At 39.8% G+C, this 23,953-nt stretch overlaps 1 protein-coding gene and 1 long non-coding RNA gene across 2 annotated transcripts in view; both read left to right on the forward strand.

Annotated features, from left to right (window-relative positions):
• The first annotated feature begins 407 nt into the window (after nucleotides 1-407).
• LOC138966032 (uncharacterized) lies at nucleotides 408-2,883 on the forward strand. The gene is made up of 2 exons (XR_011455577.1): nucleotides 408-2,559; nucleotides 2,642-2,883. It is a non-coding gene; the product is annotated as an uncharacterized lncRNA (long non-coding RNA).
• A 619-nt stretch (nucleotides 2,884-3,502) lies between these two features.
• The window catches only part of LOC138966031 (thimet oligopeptidase-like), a 40,190-nt gene continuing 19,739 nt past the window's right edge, over nucleotides 3,503-23,953 (forward strand). The window contains exons 1-9 of the mRNA XM_070338121.1: nucleotides 3,503-3,819; nucleotides 11,854-11,993; nucleotides 12,445-12,563; nucleotides 13,229-13,360; nucleotides 13,641-13,678; nucleotides 14,028-14,195; nucleotides 15,406-15,570; nucleotides 15,918-16,079; nucleotides 23,169-23,234. Of these exons, the coding sequence (XP_070194222.1) occupies nucleotides 3,532-3,819; nucleotides 11,854-11,993; nucleotides 12,445-12,563; nucleotides 13,229-13,360; nucleotides 13,641-13,678; nucleotides 14,028-14,195; nucleotides 15,406-15,570; nucleotides 15,918-16,079; nucleotides 23,169-23,234 (1,278 nt within the window). The 5' untranslated portion in view covers nucleotides 3,503-3,531. The remainder of the gene's footprint in view (nucleotides 3,820-11,853; nucleotides 11,994-12,444; nucleotides 12,564-13,228; nucleotides 13,361-13,640; nucleotides 13,679-14,027; nucleotides 14,196-15,405; nucleotides 15,571-15,917; nucleotides 16,080-23,168; nucleotides 23,235-23,953) is intronic.

Below are 23,953 nucleotides of genomic sequence, written 5' to 3' on the forward strand. Positions count from 1 at the left end.
TCTGTGAACATTTATAATCTCTAAGTATATGCTGCAGAATCAACTTGATGATTCTCAGTCATCTCCAATATTTGTTTGTCATATGTGACCCTCCACCACGAAATGAGTCGCATGTCACCTTGCGCGGTTCTGCGCTTGGCTTGATATAAGTCCGGGGAGTGTCTGGTAACAGTGTGAGGGTCACCTTCGTCACAGGCTTATAACTCAAACAGTTTTCGCTCTTTTCTAAAACGGTTTTCACCACTGGATAGAACATAAAAAAATCTTTAGGAAAATGTAAAAATATGAAAATCATGCAAAGGTGACATGCGACTCATTTCGTGGTGGAGGGTCACATATTGTAATTTCAAGTTTTCTACATGCCTTGGTTCTGAGTCTTTTCTTTCCCCTTCTCGCCATCTCTTTGATTGTTTTTATATTTAGTCAAGTTTTGACTAAATATTTTAACATCGAGGGGGAATCGAAACGAGGGTCGTGGTGTATGTGCGTGCGTGCGTGCGTGCGTGTGTGTGTGTGTGTGTGTGTGTGTGTGTGTGTGTGTGTGTGTGTAGAGCGATTCAGACTAAACTACTGGACCGATCTTTATGAAATTTGACATGAAAGTTCCTGGGTATGAAATCCCCGAACGTTTTTTTCATTTTTTTGATAAATGTCTTTGATGACGTCATATCCGGCTTTTCGTGAAAGTTGAGGCGGCACTGTCACGCCCTTATTTTTCAACCAAATTGGTTCAAATTTTGGTCAAGTAATCTTCGACGAAGCCCGGGGTTCGGTATTGCATTTCAGCTTGGTGGCTTAAAAATTAATTAATGACTTTGGTCATTAAAAATCGGAAAATTGTAAAAAAAAATAAAAATTTATAAAACGATCAAAATTTACGTTTATCTTATTCTCCATCATTTGCTGATTCCAAAAACATATAAATATGTTATATTCGGATTAAAAACAAGCTCTGAAAATTAAATATATAAAAATTATTATCAAAATTAAATTGTCCAAATCAATTTAAAAACACTTTCATCTTATTCCTTGTCGGTTCCTGATTCCAAAAACATATAGATATGATATGTTTGGATTAAAAACACGCTCAGAAAGTTAAAACAAAGAGAGGTACAGAAAAGCGTGCTATCCTTCTTAGCGCAACTACTACCCCGCTTTTCTTGTCAATTTCACTGCCTTTGCCATGAGCGGTGGCCTGACGATGCTACGAGTAAAATGGCATTGCGTTCAGTTTCATTCTGTGAGTTCGACAGCTACTTGACTAAATATTGTATTTTCGCCTTACGCGACTTGTTTTTTTTCTCCCTTTACTTTTTGACTCACTTGAGTAAACAGAAGAGTTAGTAATGAGCAGTTTATTTGTTCGTTCATGGGCTGAAACTCCCACGGCTTTTACGTGTATGACCGTTTTTACCCCGCCATTTAGGCAGCCATACGCTGCTTTCGGAGGAAGCATGCTGGGTATTTCCGTGTTTCTATAACCCACCGAACTCTGACATGGATTACAGGATCTTTTTCGTGCGCACTTGGTCTTGTGCTTGCGTGTACACACGGGGGTGTTCGGACACCGAGGAGAGTCTGCACACAAAGTTGACTGAGAAATAAATCTCTCGCCGAACGTGGGGACGAACTCACGCTGACAGCGGCCAACTGGATACAAATCCAGCGCGCTACCGACTGAGCTACATCCCTGCCCTAGTAATGAGCAGTGTAACTCAACCCTCATAAAATTTCAAGGCCACTGAGGGGTTGAGTTCTGGTTAAAAAAAAAAGTTAATCATTTTTGAAATAACATCTTTTTAACGTCACACACTTGATAACTGCTTGATATGGCACTGTGTCGATCCCAGTTGATCCTGGTCCAATAACAAGGTCACAGTGGGGTCGAGTTTAGGTCGGTAAGAACGAAATTATCTTTTTCTTGACTATTCATAGAGCTAGAGTACCAGATGACTTGTTTTCATGTATACAGTATAGCACATGACGAGTCGCATGAGTATGCCTTTCTTGTTTCTCTATTGTTTCACAGTCTGTTGACCTGAGAACCAAAAGGACGAAAGCGTTCTACCTGTATACGACAGGTGCGACAAGACTAAGTGAGATTTATGTGGAACCAATTTTCTGGCACCTTAGACAATAGCCAGCACAATGAAATGAACAAGTGACCTTAAAAAAACCATGATTGGCCCAAGCTCATAATGTTCCTTATTCTCAAAGGCACTCTAGCTAACTCTTACAAACCAGCTTTTATTTCTGACCAGACATAGTCCTTTGAGTTTGATCAAGACCAGGGTTTTTGTGTGAATGAACACACAAAAGCATGGTTACAGGGTTGCCCCAATAGTATATATATGTGAAAATCATAATTCAATGAGGCCGAGTGTTTTAAAGATCTGAAAGAACCTATATAACTCTGTTAATTATAAGACCTGAAAAATAACTCACTTAAAAACTCTCACTTACTCGTTGTTGGATATGTTGTATAAATTTAGAGCGCTTACGTCCCGTTGTTTCTCATGTCACATACTTCTCGAGCGCTTATGTTCCGTTGTTTCTCAGGTCACATACCTCTCGAGCGCTTACGTCCCGTTGTTTCTCATGTCACATACTTCTCGAGCGCTTATGTTCCGTTGTTTCTCAGGTCACATACCTCTCGTTTGAATTGTGTTTCTCTTTCTTAGCTCATATGTTCTTTTTTCTCATACAATGTACTTTCATTTCTAATTCTACACTCCATGTCCATGCCTCTTTCTCTGTTTGTGTGTGCTCTTTATGGCCATGAACACTTGAAAGTGTTTGAATTTCTGTCATGATGGTCATTGGTGTAGCTTTGTGAACTGTGTAAGTTCTAGTCCACTCTCATGTAATAAAGCTTTCAACGTTGTTGATGGTATTCTAGTCATTTGTTCTTCTTGTGTGTATTCTATGAACAAGAAAGATTCTGCAATGGCTCTGCTGGATGAGCATGCTTTCTGGGAAGTGAAGAGTGTGTGGGTTCCTTAATCATAACAGCACAATGAAATCAACAAAATGTAAATGAGCAAATGAATAAGAAAGAAAACAGATATCAAGCTTGTTCCCTGAAACCAGTGCACTGTGAGGGATAAGTATTACATTCCAATGTGTTTGCCAGATGTGTTTACAATTCCCACACACACTAGTACACAGCTTAGAAATTTCCCCTTTCTTTTGTTCAATATTTACAATTTATAAATAAAGAAAAAAATCATGTGTGAGAGTGACCAGTTTTGGTTGGCAAACTGAAACATAAATTTCATATTCAACTCTCAAGAATTTATCATACGTTATTTTGACAAAAAGTCGGTTGTCTTCCTTCATGAGCACCCCCATCCCTCCCCCCCCCCCCCCCCCCCCCCCCCCCCGACACACACGCAATCGCAACACATGTATGCACGGTGTCACTTTACGGACACTGAGCTATCGCGGCAACAAATTCAAGGGACGCGACTCTCCCGACCGGAACATATCGTCTGCCATTTGTCCCCGCATGTTCTAAACGCCGGCGACTCCATGAGTTGCCGTGTTTCTAGTTACAAAACCATCTGTAGCCTCCTTGTCCGTACTTCTTCCCTCTCGTGCTCCCTACTTCATCGTTCGTCATCCGGTCTGGTATCTTTTTCTCGTGCGCATTTACTAGTTAATCGCAGCATGATGTTGAGCGGAGTGAGACTGTTGTGGCAGATCGAAGTGTCTGATATTCCAGAGCAAGTCGAAGCGTTGATCTCCAAAACCAGGTCCGTGTACGATGCTGTCGGGGCCCTCGCGCCTGAAAAAGCTAACTATAACAGTGTTATTAAGGTAAGTGGCGAGGCGTACGGACAAACACTCAAGTCCTTAATGGTTCAAAACCGTAGGACGTTTAATATTGATTTTAAATAAAGTTGAGAGGCGTGTCAACATGCATGTCACTGTGTCAAATGAACGCAGGGTTTTCTATCACAGTATCAGTGCAGTTCCTGTTAGTGTTACCAAAGTCCGAACATGACATGGCAACAACTGTATACAAAGCCACTTCAACTTTGTTCACGTAAACGTATGACAGATAATAGTGACATTTTAAGCACACTGCAATCGTATGAGTGCAATAAATTGCGGCATTGTCCAGATTTAGCCTCTTGTGAGTTTTGTCGCCAAATCGAATGAATCTAAAATAATGTACCCATTTTTCAGTATGTGAAGTCACTTTAAAAGGGTCTGACTAAATACCGCCTGACACTGCCCGACGTCAAACCAAACCATATACACGTTATATGTTTGACTTTATAGTAATTGTATGGTATTTGTTGCGAAGTACAAGAGTTTAAGTCATAAAAATAAAGGAGTTATGATGCATTTTCAAATAGCTAAACTACAAAAGTAAAAACAGATACCGCCCGACGTCAAACCAAAGCAGATACACGTTATATTTTTGACTTTATAGTAACTCAGGGATGTTGCCACAAATTCATACAGGTCTATAGGACAAATGTCCTGAGCTCTTCGGCACCAATAGGACATTATAATTTTGTGCAAAACACAAAATCATGTGCTTACACACACATATCAGTATAATTATGTACCAACATTGTGTGCGTATATATTGTTTTATTACTTTTGTTTCAAACAGGACACACACACAAAAAGAAACAAGTCGCGTAAGGCGAAAATACAACATTTAGTCAAGTAGCTGTCGAACTCACAGAATGAAACTGAACGCAATGCAACGCAGCAAGACCGTATACTCGTAGCATCGTCAATCCACCGCGCACGGCAAAGGCAGTGAAATTGACGAGAAGAGCGGGGTAGTACTTGCGCTGAGAAGGATAGCACGCTTTTCTGTACCTCTCTTTGTGTTAACTTTCTGAGCGTGTTTTTAATCCAAACATATCATATCTATATGTTTTTGGAATCAGGAACCGACAAGGAATAAGATGAAAGTGTTTTTAAATTGATTTCAACAATTTAATTTTGATAATTATTTTTATATATTTAATTTTCAGAGCTTGTTTTTAATCCGAATATAACATATTTATATGTTTTTGGAATCAGCAAATGATTGAGAATAAGATGAACGTAAATTTGGATCGTTTTAGAAAAAAATATTTTTTTTTACAATTTTCAGATTTTTAATGACCAAAGTCATTAATTAATTTTTAAGCCACCAAGCTGAAATGCAATACCGAAGTCCGGGCTTCGTCGAAGACTACTTGACCAAAATTTCAACCAATTTGGTTGAAAAATTAGAGCGTGACAGTGCCGCCTCAACTTTCACGAAAAGCCGGATATGACGTCATCAAAGACATTTATCAAAAAAAGGAAAAAAACTTTCGGGGATATCATACCCAGGAACTCTCATGTCAAATTTCATAAAGATCGGTCCAGTAGTTTGGTCTGAATCGCTCTACACGCACGCACGCACACACGCACGCACACACATACACCACGACCCTCGTTTTGATTCCCCCTCGATGTTAAAACATTTAGTCAAAACTTGACTAAATGTAACAAACTAAAAAGCAACCCAAAACTTCAGCACTCTTACTTTGATTGGCACACAAACTGCATGATTTCCTGACAGAGCTTTTTCTTGAGAGATTAAACAAAACAGTTTGCCAATATAGATGGTCTCTTTGCTGTCAAATTCTAACCCACTAGTACTGAACAGGGTCAGCCATGAATAGTTAACCTTATTAAAAGACCATTTGTGTGAATTTCCTGCTGTGCCGACACCATCTACAAGTGACGAAACTTTACTGTCCGTGATTGGTTTCAGCGGCGACACTGTCATTGGCACTGTCATTTTCCAGCGGTGTTTTCCCATGTCCTTGGCCCTAATGTAGCACACAACGCCGTTGAAACACCAAACGTGTTCAGCTTTTGCTGTTTTTTGTTGGTTGCATAATTCAGTGCCGTGCGCTTCATCTCTAACCAAAAGCAATTCTTTCTTTCTTTCTTTATTTGGTGTTTAACGTCGTTTTCAACCACGAAGGGTATATCGCGACGAGGGAAAGGGGGGAGATGGGATAGGGGAAAGGGGGGAGATGGGATAGAGCCACTTGTTAAGTGTTTCTTGTTCACAAAAGCACTAATCAAAAAATTGCTCCAGGGGCCCGCAACGCAGCACAATACATGACCTTACTGGAAGAATGCAAGTTTCCAGTACAAAGGACTAAACATTTCTTACATACTGCTTGACTAAAATCTTTACAAACATTGACTATATTCTATACAAGAACCACTAAACAAGGGTAAAAGGAGAAACATAATCCGTTAGTCGCCTCTTACGACATGCGGGGTGCAGAGAAATAAGGATGTGGAAAAAAAGACTTTTGGTAAGTGACATAAAGGTGATGGATCCAGTCAGATAGAAATAAGACAACAAGAAAAGAATTGGAAATCTGCAGGGAATAGTAGGGAGAGTTTTCTTGGAAGGAAATATAGGTGAAAGGACTGGTAAGGCAGAAATAAGACAAAAGAAGAGAAGTAAAGGGGTGGGGTAGCTCTGTGGAAACACTCCTGCCGCGTGAAGGCGACCCCATGGGAGCACCAAAAGCAATTAAAGCAGACGCGAGCCTTGGTCAGTTGGAGTTGTCTTCCGTACTCCTAACTTCAGTGTGCTGTAGACGGGTGTACGCAAACGGCTCATTCCGAAAACGGTTTGGAAAACGCAAGATCTGCACTGCACAACTTCAGTGCACCTGTATGCGAGAGCGCTCGGTCGCTTTTTGAAAATTTCTATCATGAAAGGAAAATTATCAAATAACGCGCTGTTCAAAGGAATGGAGTTCTTATCGGACAATGACCGCGCTCATTTGAAAACGATAGGACATCTGACCGCCATGCGGCTGTGTGAATCGGACATTTGGGCCTTTTAATCGGTCTATGTCCAATGTCCGACGCCTAACGACATCCCTGGTAACTCTATGGTATTTTATTGCGGTGTACAAAAGTTTGTCTTAGAATCAAATGTAAAGGAGTTATTGTGCATTTTTCAAGAGCTAGAGAGCGAAAGTGAAATCCTGTCGACTTGTTTTTAGACCCCACCACCTGACATCAAACTTATTTTTGATATATCTACTATTTTCACAACATTGTCTTACTGTTTGCCAAGTGTTAAGTCAGAGAAATCAAGAATAAGATAGTTAGGATGCATTTTCAAAGAGCTAGAGAGAAAAAGTGGTAGCATGTCTGACTTGATTTTAGACCCAACCGCCAGACCTCAAACTATAGCATGTGAATGTGTGTGTTTGTGTCTGTGTATGTCTGTATGTCTGTGTGCATGTGTCTGTGTGTACTTTCTGAATCACTGTCCTCCTTCTGTGCTCTAGCTCCCTTATGTTTCATTTCTATGACTTAAAATTTGGTACACCGCAAAAAAATACCATGCAACTACTATAAAGTCAAAAATATAACGTTTATATATGCTTTGGTTTGACGTCGAGGGGTTGTCGGGCGGTAGTTTTCACTTTTGCTGTATAGCTCTTTAATAATGCATCATAACTCCCTTATTTTTAATTTTTATTACTTTAAAGTTAGTAAACAGTGAGCCAATGTTATGAAGATAGTAGATATATACAGTGAAGTCCGGCTGTAGTGATAGACCCATATAGTAATAGTCCGGCTGTAGTAATAGAATTTGTGGGTCCCGGTCCCAGTTGTTCATGTTCTTTGTTAACTAGTCCGGTTGTAGTGATATTTTTCAGTCCGGATATAGTGATAGTCCGCTTGTAGTGATATTATTTTCAAGTCCCGGGGAAGCTAAAGTCTGGCTGTAGTGATAATGTTCGAGAGTAATCTCCCTTTACCAAAATGGCGAGCAAAGCAAAAGCCAGCCACGCACTGTGCTTACCCTGAAGCGGAAAATTGATCGGACAATTTTTCATTTAACCCTTATTTCTAAGTGGCCCTTCTCTCTCTCTCTCTCTCTCTCTCTCTCTCTCTCTCTCTCTCTCTCTCTCTCTCTCTCTCTCTCTCTCTCTCTCTAAAACACACGCGCACACACACACACACACACACACACACACACACACACATACACCGGCTGTTGAACTGCCAGGACGGGGGTAGGTTAACACAGGACATTTGCAAGCCTGACAAAGACGACAGAAGAAACGTCACAAAACGAAATCAATAGTGGTTCCAAAATCACCTTGTTACTGCCTTGAGGCTAGTTTACCAAATGTGCCGCCGCATGTAGCAATAAAAGCTTTGAAGATATCACTACAACTACAAGCGATTGGCCGGATGTAGTAATAAAACCTACAAAAATAGAACTATAACCGGACGTCCGGATGTAGTGATAAAACCTACAAAAATATCACTATGACCGGACGTCCGGATGTAGTGATAAAACCTACAAAAATATCACTATAACCGGACGTCCTGGTGTAATGATAGTCCGGATGTAGTGATACAAAAATTTGGTCCCGAGGGCTATCACTGCATCCGGACTTCACTGTAAAAATATGACATGTACATGCTTTAGTTTGATATCGGGCGGTGGGATCTAAAAACAAGTCCACATGCTTTCACTCTCGCTCTCTACCTCTTGGAAAATGCACCACAACTCCCTTTTTTTTTTCTTTCTATGACTTAAACTTTTGTACTTTGCAATAAAATACCATACAATTACTATAAAGTCAAAAATATATCGTGTATATGCTTTGGTTTGAGGTCGGGCGGTATTTAGTCAGACCGCTTTCAAAGGGCTATATCTCATAACATGTAGGCTGCCTAAATTGATTTTTATAATTAAGAAAACGACACATGGAATGGAGGGGGACAGTTGAGAAAGAAACACTGTACTCCTCAGCGGTTCTTTTTGGTGCTGAAAGAGCTACAGTGGTACCCGTGATGAAAGAATTAAGCCCTGACTTGGGGGCCAGCAAAAAGTCACCCTAGATTGCAGGTGGCATGTCATGTCAGGTACATATGGCAAGTCATGTCAGGTACATATGGCATGTCATGTCAGGTACATATGGCATGTCATGTCAGGTACATATGGCATGTCATGTCAGGTACATATGGCATGTCATGTCAGGTACATATGGCAAGTCATGTCAGGTACATATGGCATGTCATGTCAGGTACATAATGGCCAAGTAATACTAATGGGCAAAGGGAAGACGAAAGGTGTCCTTTTATGGGAGGTGTCCTCTCATCACAGGTAACACGTACTGTACAAAGTAACTTCAAGTTAAGGTGATGTCACTCAGGGAATAAACCAAACAATTAAGTAGATGTGCAACGCCAAGGCACTGCATACCCCAGCGAAAGACAAACCTCTCTCTCTCTCTCTCCCTCTCTCTCTCTCTCTCTCTCTCTCTCTCTCTCTCTCTCTCTCTCTCTCTCTCTCTCTCTCTCTCTCTCTCTCTCTCTCTCTCTCTCTCTCTCTCTGTCAAACACACACACACACGAACACACACACACACACACACCCAAGTTACACACGTACACACTCACTCACACGCACTCACTCACTCTCTCAGTTGCACACACATTTGAGCACACTATAAACTGCCCCTGCTGTCTAGTTTCCATTGTGTACTCGGATAATGTATGCAATGCTCTTAAGTGTTTTGTTTTTTATGTTTATACTCGACCATTATTTTGATGTTTTACTAGTTTAATACTTTGATTAGATACTGTTCCTTTTAGGTATGAAATGATAGCATGTGCTTGTGTGTAGATATGCGAGCGCACGCTCGCGCGCGCGAGCATGTGTGTGTGTATATGTGTGTGTGTGTGCATGTGTGTGTGCATGTGTGTGTGTGTGCATGTGTGTGTGCATGTGTGTGTGTGTGTGTGTGTTTATGTGTGCATGTGTGTGTGTATACGTGGGTGTGGATGTGTGTGTGTGTATGTGCGCAGTCTTTGCTTTCGTTTACAATTATTCTCTGTATATGTTCCAAGGACAGGTTGGAAGATTAGGCTAAGCCTAAAACCTTTATCCTTATGTAATAAAGTTCTGAGTTCTGAGTTCTGAGTTCTCACACACACTTCACTGTACACACAAAACACACCGCCATACGCACATATAGACAGACGGACATACACACCTTTACAAACAAACACACATACACACACACACATACACTTACGCACACGCACAAACACAAACCAACCCACCCACTCTCTCTCTCTCTCTCTCTCTCTCTCTTTCTCTCTCTCTTTATCTCTTATACAAACAGACACACACACACACACACACACACACACACACACACACATGTACATACGCACGCATGTACGCACGCACACACCCACAGACACACAGACACACACACACACACACACACACATTGACTCACACAAATCTCATACACACAATACACACACTCATACGCACATACACGGTTGGCCTAGTGGTAAGGCGTCCGCCCTGTGATCGGGAGGTCGTGGGTTAGAACCCAGGCCGGGTCATACCTAAGACTTTAAAATTGGCAATCTAGTGGGTGCTCCGCCTGGCGGCTGGCATTATGGGGTTAGTGCATGCTAGGACTGGTTGGTCCGGTGTCAGAATAATGTGACTGGGTGAGACATGAAGCCTGTGCTGCGACTTCTGCCTTTTGTGTGGCGCACGTTATATCTCAAAGCAGCACCGCCCTGATAATTATGGAAACAAACAAACAAATACGCACATAGACAGACGGACACACACACCTTTACAAACAAACACATATACACACTCATACACACACAAACATACACACAAACTCATGCACACACACATTCACACACACACACTCCGGTTGGTCCGGTGTCAGAATAATGTGACTGGGTGAGACATGAAGCCTGTGCTGCGACTTCTGTCTTGTGTGTGGCGCACGTTATATGTCAAAGCAGCACCGCCCTGATATGGCCCTTCGTGGTCGGCTGGGCGTTAAGCAAACAAACAAACAAACACCCACACACACACACACACACTCACACACACACACGAGTACAGACTCATGCACGCGTGCGCACACACACACACACACACAAATACACACACACACACACACACACCACACACACACTCACACGAGTACAGACTCATGCACGCGTGCGCACACACAAATACACACACACACACACACACCACACACACACTCACACACACACACACACACACACACACAAATACACACACACACACACACACCACACACACACTCACACACACACGAGTACAGACTCATGCACGCGTGCGCACACACAAATACACACACACACACACACACACACACACACACCACACACACACTCACACATACACGAGTACAGACTCGTGCACGCGTGCGCACACACACACAAATACACACACACACACACACACACACACACACACACACACACACACACACACAAACAGTAACACTAACACATGTGCACAAAATGAACACAAACACACACACCGCGCGAGAGAGAAAGACAACAGGGAGGCATGACGTCATTATGCATTAATTGACGTCAAAGACTTTCGACCGTGACGTATTCTTCTTACGCGAGCTTTATCCATAGACTTGGAAACTACGGAATTTCTACCCGTCCAAAGCGGCCTTGGGTGGCGTTTGCTCAAAAAATGGGGGCGCCAATTTTACCCACCGTATTTTTGTTAGTATGGTCCCAATTTTTGGTGAACTTCCATCTCCAACTGTGGCCCATTTTCGGGCACAAAGAATCCTTCTTTATCATGTATTATTCGGTATGCACATTTCTCAAATCGATTACAGTATAGCGTTCACGGGATACCTCCAGCTTCGCTGGGATTACTCCTGTCAGAAGTAGGCTACACATTGGTAATTATATTAGTTCCTGAAGAACTTTTTTTTCTCCATGTGTTAATGTTGACTTGTGGTATGTTTGCAGCCTCTGGCAGACATTGAGTGTGAGTATTCAGTGGAGCGGAACAACCTTGATTTCCTGCAACATGTTTCTACAGACAAGGAGCTGCGTGACGCCAGCTGTGACGCAGACAAGAAACTTTCAGAGTTTGATGTTGAAATGAGGTCAGAATCCACTTTTTTTTTTAAATTCATCTCTTGTTTCTAAATTTATTTTCGTGTTGTATAATGTTTTTTTGAGGTGTGGAAGACAGTAATATAGCAAGAGTTATCAGCTCCACAAGACTGCGCAAGTCAACTTTTGGGTATGAATCTGAGCTCTGATCAATTTAACTTTAGTTGAATGTCTATAGAAAATAGATCACAGATTTTCTCAAATCTTTGTGGCTTACTTATAATTATGTGTGTACACTTATGCGTAATGTCTTAAAGTGCCATCGAATGATTAGCATCTATATATTTGAAACATTTGTTCTGGAGCAAACAATTTTAGGACGAAAGAATCACGGAGGAAACGCTTTCACCAAACTGTATATTTTCATGACAAATTAATATTTGGGAAAAACTCTTCTAACATTTGATATACAAACACTCACTAATTCCTTTTTGTTGGCAGCATGCGGACAGACGTCTTTGAAGCAGTTGTGACCGTTCAAAGGAAAATGGATGTCAGGAAAATGGACCCTGAAGCTATACGCTACATTGAGCGTCTCACAAAGCTTGGAAAAAGAAATGGTATAAAAATTAAAATGATAACTTCTTAAATAGGAGGTTGTGTGTGCGTGTGTGTGTCAAAATACATCATGATTAATTAAAGAACAGTGATAACATTCTTTTAGAGAATGAAGTTTAGTGTAAGGAATTGTAGAGGAGTAATGTTGGTGGTAGACTAGCATTATCTGTTAACGTTTTTTTTTTATTGGGGCACGCGTCTATGTGTGTGTTTGATGGCATAGGGAGGGGATGATGATGATCCAGCATCAATGGCATATTCTAAACTTCTGTATGATGAAAATCATTTGAACAGATCTGCTGTGCTGAGAGATAGCTGCACAAGATATTAGAAACATTATCCCGAGGCTTACTTTTAAAAAGAACTTTGAGCAGGCGGTTTGTCAGATTGATACAAGCCTGTGCAAATGTTTATACGACTTATCATTGGTCGTGTGTAACAGTGGAACCCCCCTTTTAAGACCCCCGCTTTAAGTCCTCCCCCTAATTAATTAATTAATTAATTCTAATTAATTAGTCCTCCCCCTTTGAGACCTATTTCACATTTTCTGTTTATTACCTTTGTAAATTTACTTACATTTTTTAGACTCCCTCCTTTTTAAGACGTGATTTTGTCAGATTTGTGGAGTTGTTCCACTGTACGACTTCCCTGTGATGTTTTTCCTCAGGTCTGCATCTGCAGAAGGAGGTTCAGACCAAGGTGAAGGAGCTGAAGAAACGCATCAGCGACCTGTCCATCGACTACAGCAAGAACCTCAACGAGGAGAACACAGTGCTGGACTTTACCGAAGAAGAGCTGGGTAAATAACTTTACTACATAGTTCAGTCACTAGCTTTTTTGCTGCAATAACCCGTTAGTCCGTGATGTTACCTTTCAGACCTCTATAGATGGTGTGGACAATTTTACCTGCTCCTTTTGTTTGGACAAATGTATGGAAAGAGAAGTTATATGTTCAAGTTTGGTTATAAACAATTATAAAAAAGATCGGCCATGAAGAAAAAGAGGCAGCTAACATTGCTATTACTTTTCCCAGTTGTTACTCTTCTCTAAATGTCACTTATTGTGTGATTGTGTTGCAGCTGGTGTTCCAGAGGATTTCATGAAAGGCTTGGAGAGAGTGAGTATCAGTGCTGTTTTCTCTTTTTCATGGGAGTTTCAGCATTCATTTTACTCTTGTCAAGTGCCGGTAATTTAGTCTTCTTGTGTTCATTTGTTCTTGTTTAAATTTGTTTACTCTCTTTTCTCCTTACAGCTTTTGCATGCTGGCGTGAGAGTTTTTTGTTCTATCTGTCTCAAATCTTGTCTCTCCTATTCACTTCATCTCACTGCACATTCTGTTTCTTGTTTTGTTAGCTTTTTCTGGCATCCATCCTCACACATTGTCCTGCCTCATTCCAGTCTGCTTCCTCTTCATCATTAATAACACATGTATTATTTAACCCCACTTTTTTCTTTTTTTTTACCAGACAGCAGATGGTAAATGCAAGGTGACCCTCAAGTACCCTCACTACTTCCCATGCATGAAAAAAGCCCGGAACCCAGCCACTCGCAAAGCTTTAGAGACTGCTTTCAACTCACGATGTCTGAAGGAGAACTCAGCCATTCTTGAAGAGCTGGTGCGACTACGACATGAGGTAATTTGAAAAAAAATGTCTTTAACTTTCAAGCTTTGGTTTTTTATGTTCACATTCTCCAGTGCAGAATTTTTGAAGTTGAAGATACAAAAGCTTTTTCATGCAGCTGTAAGTGTTAACCTTCACCGTGTTTCCTGGGTGGTTGACAACCCACAGCCTCACAAACGTGTTTGTATTTCTGAAACTATTCAGAGTATTTAATTGAGACTACCTGTCATCCTCAAACACCACAGAACCTTCCCATGGACCGCTTTTTGAAGGATAATGTGTGTAAACAAACTAAGGAACGATGACATAATTTATACGACACAGTCTGGAAGTTGATGGTCGTGCACCAGGACCCCCTTTTTGTTTACACGATGGTAGAAATATCTAAGTTTTGTCTATGTTTTGTTCATGAATTCATTTACCTTTTTGACTCACATGCGAAGCAAAAGTGAGTCTATGTACTCACCCGAGTCGTCCGTCCCCCCCGTCCGTCCGGAAAACTTTAACGTTGGATATTTCTTGGACACTATTCAGTCTATCAGTACCAAATTTGGCAAGATGGTGTATGATGACAAGGCCCCAAAAAACATACATAGCATCTTGACCTTGCTTCAAGGTCAAGGTCGCAGGGGCCATAAATGTTGTCTAAAAAACAGCTATTTTTCACATTTTTCACATTTTCTCTGAAGTTTTTGAGATTCAATACCTCACCTCTATATGATATATATGGCAAAGTAAGCCCCATCTTTTGATACCAGTTTGGTTTACCTTGCTTCAAGGTCAAGGTCACAGGAGCTCTTCAAAGTTGGATTGTATACATATTTTGAAGTGACCTTGACCCTGAACTATGGAAGATAACTGTTTCAAACTTTAAAATTATGTGGGGCACATGTTATGCTTTCATCATGAGACACATTTGGTCACATATGATCAAGGTCACTTTGACCCTTATGAAATGTGACCAAAATAAGGTAGGGAACCACTAAAAGTGACCATATCTCATGGTAGAAAGAGCCAATAAGCACCATTGTACTTCCTATGTCTTGAATTAACAGCTTTGTGTTGCATGACCTTGGATGACCTTGACCTTGGGTCAAGGTCACATGTATTTTGGTAGGAAAAATGTGTAAAGCAGTTCTTAGTGTATGATGTCATTGCTAGGTTTAGTTAAGGTCAAGGTCAAGCATGTGAGTCGTATGGGCTTTGCCCTTCTTGTTTTCAGAAAGCACAGCTCCTGGGTTTTCCGACTCATGCAGCCTTTGTGCTGGACATGCGAATGGCGAAGAAAGCGGAGGCTGTGACAACGTTCCTCAGTGAGCTCGCCACCAAGCTCACGCCGCTCAGGGATGAGGAATTCAAACTCTTCCTCAAGTACAAGAAGGAGGAGGTAACACTATGTTGACTGTTGTGGACGTAATGGCAGGTTTCATGCACAAGGTCATCAAGAAAGATTCTGTTTTAGGCGTCATGTGAGATAAGATAAGAATTGGATCTTGGCACTGATGAAGGGGTTATGTCGGAGAGATACCTGCGTAGATGTGCGTTTGCAAGCTTGAAAAGGTACAGGTAAATTATCTGTTTTCAGTGCTTGAAACGTGTGTGAAAAGCAGGTTTGACCAGAACAGTTTGTTTAGCTTTGTTTGCTTCTTAGTGGTTTCTTTTCAGTTTTGTGTGTGTGTTTCGGAGAACGCTTCCTTTTAACTTTATCTATGTTTGCCTCTAATTATTGTTCAGAGTGAGAAGTATGGCTACCCCAACGACGGAAAGATCAACATGTGGGACTTGCGCTACTATATGTCGCTCCTGGAAGAGCGCGAGTACTCTATCGATCAGAACAAACTGAAGGAGTATTTCCCCATGAGCGTTGTGACCAAAGGCTTGCTGGACATTTATCAGGTAACTTTGCCTCAGTGTGTGTATGTGTTTTAGGGCTGTGTGGAGAGATGTGTGCTTCTTTGTGTGTTGGTGTGTGTGTGCATGTGTGAGCATCTACAAGCCCTCTTGCTCTCTCAGGTCCAGCTCGGAAAAGCTCCTCAAAGTACCAAAATTTAAACTGGAAACGTACAGAAAGAAATCCTTTAAGTATCAGGCCCCTTCTGTTTGGAATTCACTGCCCGCTGACCTTCGCAGTTGCTCTTCCCTATCTCAGTTCAAATCAAAACTAAAAACACACCTTTCCGCAAACATTTATATTTTCAAGCCTGGTCCGTTCTTGATGGTCACCTTTGTCCTATGTACTGTACATAGTTTTTCACATATGTGTTTTGCGCGCGCGTGAGTGCGTATGTTTGGGATAATGTATTATTGTGCAATTTGTTGTATGTAGTGCGTGTGTGCGCCTGTGTTTGTGACAGAGCAATGTGTTATTCATTGATATGTGTGTGATGTTTTACAGAGCAATGTGTTATTCATTGATATGTGTGTGTGCCTGTGCATGTGTTTGTGACAGAGCAATGTGTTATTCATTGATATGTGTGTGCCTGTGCATGTGTTTGTGACAGAGCAATGTGTTATTCATTGATATGTGTGTGCCTGTGCATGTGTTTGTGACAGAGCAATGTGTTATTCATTGATATGTGTGTGCCTGTGCATGTGTTTGTGACAGAGCAATGTGTTATTCATTGATATGTGTGTCCCTGTGCATGTGTTTGTGACAGAGCAATGTGTTATTCATTGATATGTGTGTGATGTTTTACAGAGCAATGTGTTATTCATTGATATGTGTGTGATGTTTTATAGAGCAATGTGTTATAGAGCAATGTGTTATAGAGCAATGTGTTATAGAGCAATGTGTTATAGAGCAATGTGTTATAGAGCAATGTGTTATTCATTGATATGTGTGTGATGTTTTATAGAGCAATGTGTTATAGAGCAATGTGTTATAGAGCAATGTGTTATAGAGCAATGTGTTATAGAGCAATGTGTTATAGAGCAATGTGTTATAGAGCAATGTGTTATAGAGCAATGTGTTATTCATTGATATGTGTGTGATGTTTTATAGAGCAATGTTTCATAGAGCAATGTGTTATAGAGCAATGTGTTATAGAGCAATGTGTTATAGAGCAATGTGTTATTCATTGATATGTGTGTGATGTTTTATAGAGCAATGTTTCATAGAGCAATGTGTTATAGAGCAATGTGTTATAGAGCAATGTGTTATAGAGCAATGTGTTATAGAGCAATGTGTTATAGAGCAATGTGTTATAGAGCAATGTGTTATAGAGCAATGTGTTATTCATTGATATGTGTGTGATGTTTTATAGAGCAATGTTTCATAGAGCAATGTGTTATAGAGCAATGTGTTATAGAGCAATGTGTTATAGAGCAATGTGTTATTCATTGATATGTGTGTGATGTTTTATAGAGCAATGTTTCATAGAGCAATGTGTTATAGAGCAATGTGTTATAGAGCAATGTGTTATAGAGCAATGTGTTATAGAGCAATGTGTTATAGAGCAATGTGTTATAGAGCAATGTGTTATAGAGCAATGTGTTATAGAGCAATGTGTTATAGAGCAATGTGTTATTCATTGATATGTGTGTGATGTTTTATAGAGCAATGTTTCATAGAGCAATGTGTTATAGAGCAATGTGTTATAGAGCAATGTGTTATAGAGCAATGTGTTATTCATTGATATGTGTGTGTGATGTTTTATAGAGCAATGTTTCATAGAGCAATGTGTTATAGAGCAATGTGTTATAGAGCAATGTGTTATAGAGCAATGTGTTATAGAGCAATGTGTTATAGAGCAATGTGTTATAGAGCAATGTGTTATAGAGCAATGTGTTATAGAGCAATGTGTTATTCATTGATATGTGTGTGATGTTTTATAGAGCAATGTTTCATAGAGCAATGTGTTATAGAGCAATGTGTTATAGAGCAATGTGTTATAGAGCAATGTGTTATTCATTGATATGTGTGTGATGTTTTATAGAGCAATGTTTCATAGAGCAATGTGTTATAGAGCAATGTGTTATAGAGCAATGTGTTATAGAGCAATGTGTTATAGAGCAATGTGTTATAGAGCAATGTGTTATAGAGCAATGTGTTATAGAGCAATGTGTTATTCATTGATATGTGTGTGATGTTTTATAGAGCAATGTTTCATAGAGCAATGTGTTATAGAGCAATGTGTTATAGAGCAATGTGTTATAGAGCAATGTGTTATTCATTGATATGTGTGTGATGTTTTATAGAGCAATGTTTCATAGAGCAATGTGTTATAGAGCAATGTGTTATAGAGCAATGTGTTATAGAGCAATGTGTTATAGAGCAATGTGTTATAGAGCAATGTGTTATAGAGCAATGTGTTATAGAGCAATGTGTTATAGAGCAATGTGTTATAGAGCAATGTGTTATAGAGCAATGTGTTATAGAGCAATGTGTTATTCATTGATATGTGTGTGATGTTTTATAGAGCAATGTTTCATAGAGCAATGTGTTATAGAGCAATGTGTTATAGAGCAATGTGTTATAGAGCAATGTGTTATTCATTGATATGTGTGTGATGTTTTATAGAGCAATGTTTCATAGAGCAATGTGTTATAGAGCAATGTGTTATAGAGCAATGTGTTATAGAGCAATGTGTTATAGAGCAATGTGTTATAGAGCAATGTGTTATAGAGCAATGTGTTATAGAGCAATGTGTTATTCATTGATATGTGTGTGATGTTTTATAGAGCAATGTTTCATAGAGCAATGTGTTATAGAGCAATGTGTTATAGAGCAATGTGTTATAGAGCAATGTGTTATAGAGCAATGTGTTATTCATTGATATGTGTGTGATGTTTTATAGAGCAATGTTTCATAGAGCAATGTGTTATAGAGCAATGTGTTATAGAGCAATGTGTTATAGAGCAACGAGTTATTCATTGATATGTTTGTGATTGCACGTTAAATAATGTTATGTTGTCGTAGTATTTTGATTGTACAGCGCTTTGAGCAGGGTTAAACCCTGGATACATGCGCATAAATATCTACTATATAATACTGGTAGGATTTTCGGTGGTTTTTCGATTCCTGTGACCAAACCGCGCGGATTTGTGCCTTCTCCTTCGGTTGCTATGCCAACGTGACCCAGGAAATCGATTCCGCTAGGTCCCGACTTCCAATTTTGTCCACGAACAAAGTTTGAAGAGGTTTGTCTCGCAAATTTGAGCAGACACAGTGAACTTTGACCTGAACTTTGACATCGCGGCGAAAGAGATCTGTGATTGGTTCTTCTTCAACTTTCGGTTCGACTAAACACGCGACCGCACCTCAGACGAACCTAGCTGTGTGTTTTATTTCTCTACCCCAGACGAACCTAAAATAATAAGAAGATAGATAGATCTGTTTATCTGTTAATGGAACTCCAAAATATTCCATAGATTTGTTTACTAAACAGTTCGAAACATTATCACCTGATAAGTCGCCGTATAACCTTATAGGTTCCAGCGACTAAATATTTTCCCCCGGTTCAACCATAGACATGTACGTCATCATGATCTCCCCTTAATTTGACCGTTATTTTGGCTGTCTTAGTGAAATGGTAAGATATATCTCTATGTTTTTTACATGTAAGTGTTCGGAAAAAATACAGTTATAGCAGCTATGTACAAAAATAAGCAGCATATGCTCTTTTCGCCAAAGTAAAGTCCTTTTTTCTTCTGGTTTCTTATATGTGTCACAGCACACCGCAAGCTTTTAGGCGAATAGCAAGTGAGTGGTATATATATATCATCAATTTTATAGTAGATAACGGTGTAAAATACTTACCATGTTCATGTCCGTTATACGTTTTCAATATTCCATATGTGTCATTTAATTGTGTGTTGCTTGATGCCATGTATGTATGTGTATGTGTGTGTGTGTGTGTGTGTACATGACTTTAAATAAGCATGGATGGATGTGTGCACTCGATTGTGTGTGTGAACCATGTATATATTTTCTGTTGTCAATGTTGTCAATTAGATATGTTATACTATGCGTTTGAATCATTAAGTATTTTAGACGTCATACTTTTTTTCGTATCTTCACGATGGCTTTTTACCCGTTTAAATTTTAATGCTTCCAACTTTCAAAGCGCTGCACGGCTGGGAAGAGATGCGCACTTTTATCACTGTTGTTCATGTAGACGTAATCATGGATTCATGCAAACGTCATACCTGCTGTATTTTATTTTGTTTGTTTGTATAGTCGCGTGCGGTCGCGCAGTCTTTTTGGTCAGTTCCGATTACCTCCCATTGATGCGAAAACCTATATGACTGTTTTTTGTTATTTTTCTCTCTGTTAATTCACCAGTGGCTATGTAACATGTGTTATACCTTATAGGTTCCAGCGACTAAATATTTTTCCCCGGTGCAACCATAGACATGTACGTCATCATGATCTCCCCTTAATTTGACCGTTATTTTGGCTGTCTTAGTGAAATGGTAAGATATATCTCTATGTTTTTTACATGTAAGTGTTCGGAAAAAATACAGTTATAGCAGTTATGTACAAAAATAAGCAGCATATGCTCTTTTCGCCAAAGTAAAGTCCTTTTTTCTTCTGGTTTCTTATATGTGTCACAGCACACCGCAAGCTTTTAGGCGAATAGCAAGTGAGTGGTATATATATATCATCAATTTTATAGTAGGTAACGGTGTAAATTACTTGCCATGTTCATGTCCATTATACGTTTTCCATATTCCATATGTGTCATTTAATTGTGTGTTGCTTGATGCCATGTATGTATGTATGTGTGTGTGTGTGTACATGACTTTAAATAAGCATGGATGGATGTGTGCACTCGATTGTGTGTGTGAACCATGTATATATTTTCTGTTGTCAATGTTGTCAATTAGATATGTTATACTATGCGTTTGAATCATTAAGTATTTTAGACGTCATACTTTTTTTCGTATCTTCACGATGGCTTTTTACCCGTTTAAATTTTAATGCTTCCAACTTTCAAAGCGCTGCACGGCTGGGAAGAGATGCGCACTTTTATCACTGTTGTTCATGTAGACGTAATCATGGATTCATGCAAACGTCATACCTGCTGTATTTTATTTTGTTTGTTTGTATAGTCGCGTGCGGTCGCGCAGTCTTTTTGGTCAGTTCCGATTACCTCCCATTGATGCGAAAACCTATATAAGAAGATAGATAGATCTGTTTATCTGTTAATGGAACTCCAAAATATTCCATAGATTTGTTTACTTAATTTTTAAAAGATAAGTTCGAAACATTATCACCTGATAAGTCGCCGTATAACCTTATAGGTTCCAGCGACTAAATATTTTCCCCCGGTGCAACCATAGACATGTACGTCATCATGATCTCCCCTTAATTTGACCGTTATTTTGGCTGTCTTAGTGAAATGGTAAGATATATCTCTATGTTTTTTACATGTAAGTGTTCGGAAAAAATACAGTTATAGCAGTTATGTACAAAAATAAGCAGCATATGCTCTTTTCGCCAAAGTAAAGTCCTTTTTTCTTCTGGTTTCTTATATGTGTCACAGCACACTGCAAGCTTTTAGGCGAATAGCAAGTGAGTGGTATATATATATCATCAATTTTATAGTAGGTAACGGTGTAAATTACTTGCCATGTTCATGTCCATTATACGTTTTCCATATTCCATATGTGTCATTTAATTGTGTGTTGCTTGATGCCATGTATGTATGTGTGTGTGTGTGTACATGACTTTAAATAAGCATGGATGTGTGCACTCGATTGTGTGTGTGAACCATGTATATATTTTCTGTTGTCAGTTACATATGTTATACTATGCGTTTGAATCATTAAGTATTTTACACGTCATACTTTTTTTCGTATCTTCACGATGGCTTTTTACCCGTTTAAATTTTAATGCTTCCAACTTTCAAAGCGCTGCACGGCTGGGAAGAGATGCGCACTTTTATCACTGTTGTTCATGTAGACGTAATCATGGATTCATGCAAACGCCATACCTGCTGTATTTTATTTTGTTTGTTTGTATAGTCGCGTGCGGTCGCGCAGTCTTTTTGGTCAGTTCCGATTACCTCCCATTGATGCGAAAACCTATATGACTGTTTTTTGTTATTTTTCTCTCTGTTAATTCACCAGTGGCTATGTAACATGTGTTACAGAATTGCACCGGTGTAAGGGTTAACATTTTATTTTTCACCAAGAGAATATAATTCATTATATGCGGGATAATGTGCGGGGGGGGGGGGGGGAGGGGTGCAAACAACATTTTCACAAGCACATAACCAACAAAATGACATCGCATGCGCAGCACACAAAGTGCGTAGCACGGGTACCACTAGTTATGCATTATTATTATTATTATGTGAGCATGCAAATATGTGTGTGTGTGTGCGTGAGTGCGTGTGTGTGTGTGTTTGTGTGTTTGCGAGTATGTGTGTGTGTTTGTGTGTGAGAGGTCAGTTTGTGTGAACATGTGATCATGCGAATGTGTGTGTGTTTGTTTGTGAGAGGTCAGTTTGTGTGAACATGTGATCATGCGAATGTGTGTGTGTTTGTGTGTGAGAGGTCAGTTTGTGTGAACATGTGATCATGCGAGTGTGTGTGTGTGTGTGTGTGATAGATCAGTTTGTGTGAACATGTGATCATGCAAATGTGTGTGTGAGTGAGAGATCAGTTTGTGTGAACATGTGATCATGCGAATGTGTGTGTGTGTGTGTGTGACAGATCAGTTTGTGTGAACATGCGAATGTGTGTGTGTTTGTGTGTGAGAGGTCAGTTTGTGTGAACATGTGATCATGCGAATGTGTGTGTGTGTGTGAGAGATCAGTTTGTGTGAACATGCGAATGTGTGAGAGATCAGTTTGTGTGAACATGTGATCATGCGAATGTGTGTGTGTGTGAGTGATCAGTTTATGTGCACATGTGTGTGTGTGTGCATTTAGTCACGTTTTTCAAAGCTGCGTCCGCAAAGAACAGGTTTTGTGATGATGTCTGCACGCTTTCTAGTTTTAAATGTCAGTTGTGTACATTTTGCATTATTTTTCACAGGAACTACTTGGCTTGAAGTTCACAGAGATGAGGGATGCTGATGTCTGGCACGATGATGTCAAAATGGTAAGCTCCGTACATTGGTTTATGGTCATTGCATGTCCTCTTCCAATTTTGATTGAAGATTAGCAGATTTAAACTGGAAAACAGAAATAAAAAAAACACAAAAAGGTAATTTAAAAAAAAAAAGGTCTTACATTTTCTAGGTTCAAAAGAAGCGTTTTCAGTGGTACATGCACCATTATATTCTTCTTCTTGTCGTTCGCTGTTAGATCGTCAGTCCGGACTGCAGGGCGAAATGTGCTGTCCTCTCCAAGTCCTCTTTGGGGCCGTATAGCTTCTTTTGTAGCGCTGTCTCCTCTGGCCAGGTGGTGTCCCTCAGAGCACTGTGGTATGGACAAGCCTGCAGGATGTGCTCTGCTGTCTGATTCTTGCCACACGGACATAGGGGGGAGGGAACTAGCTTCAGCTTTGTGGCCATATGATGGTTTAGTCTGTTATGTCCAGTGCGGAGTCTGAGTAGGACGACTTGTTCTTCACGTTGGAGCAGGTGACCCTAACCCTAACCATTATATTGAAGAAGATCAACAAGAACTCAAGAATCTACATGATTGTGCTCTGATGGTTAACACAATTCAGAATGATGTATGTCAAATAAAGTGATAAATGAAGAAATTAATTTTATTTTATTTGATTTAATTGTCACAATTAAACGTTCCTATATCGTACCTTGCTTGTTGTTTTATTCTGAATTTCTGGAAACGTTGGCAGTTTATTTGTTTTTG

The sequence above is a fragment of the Littorina saxatilis genome, linkage group LG5 (assembly GCF_037325665.1).
Source record: "Littorina saxatilis isolate snail1 linkage group LG5, US_GU_Lsax_2.0, whole genome shotgun sequence".
Lineage (NCBI taxonomy): Eukaryota > Metazoa > Mollusca > Gastropoda > Littorinimorpha > Littorinidae > Littorina > Littorina saxatilis.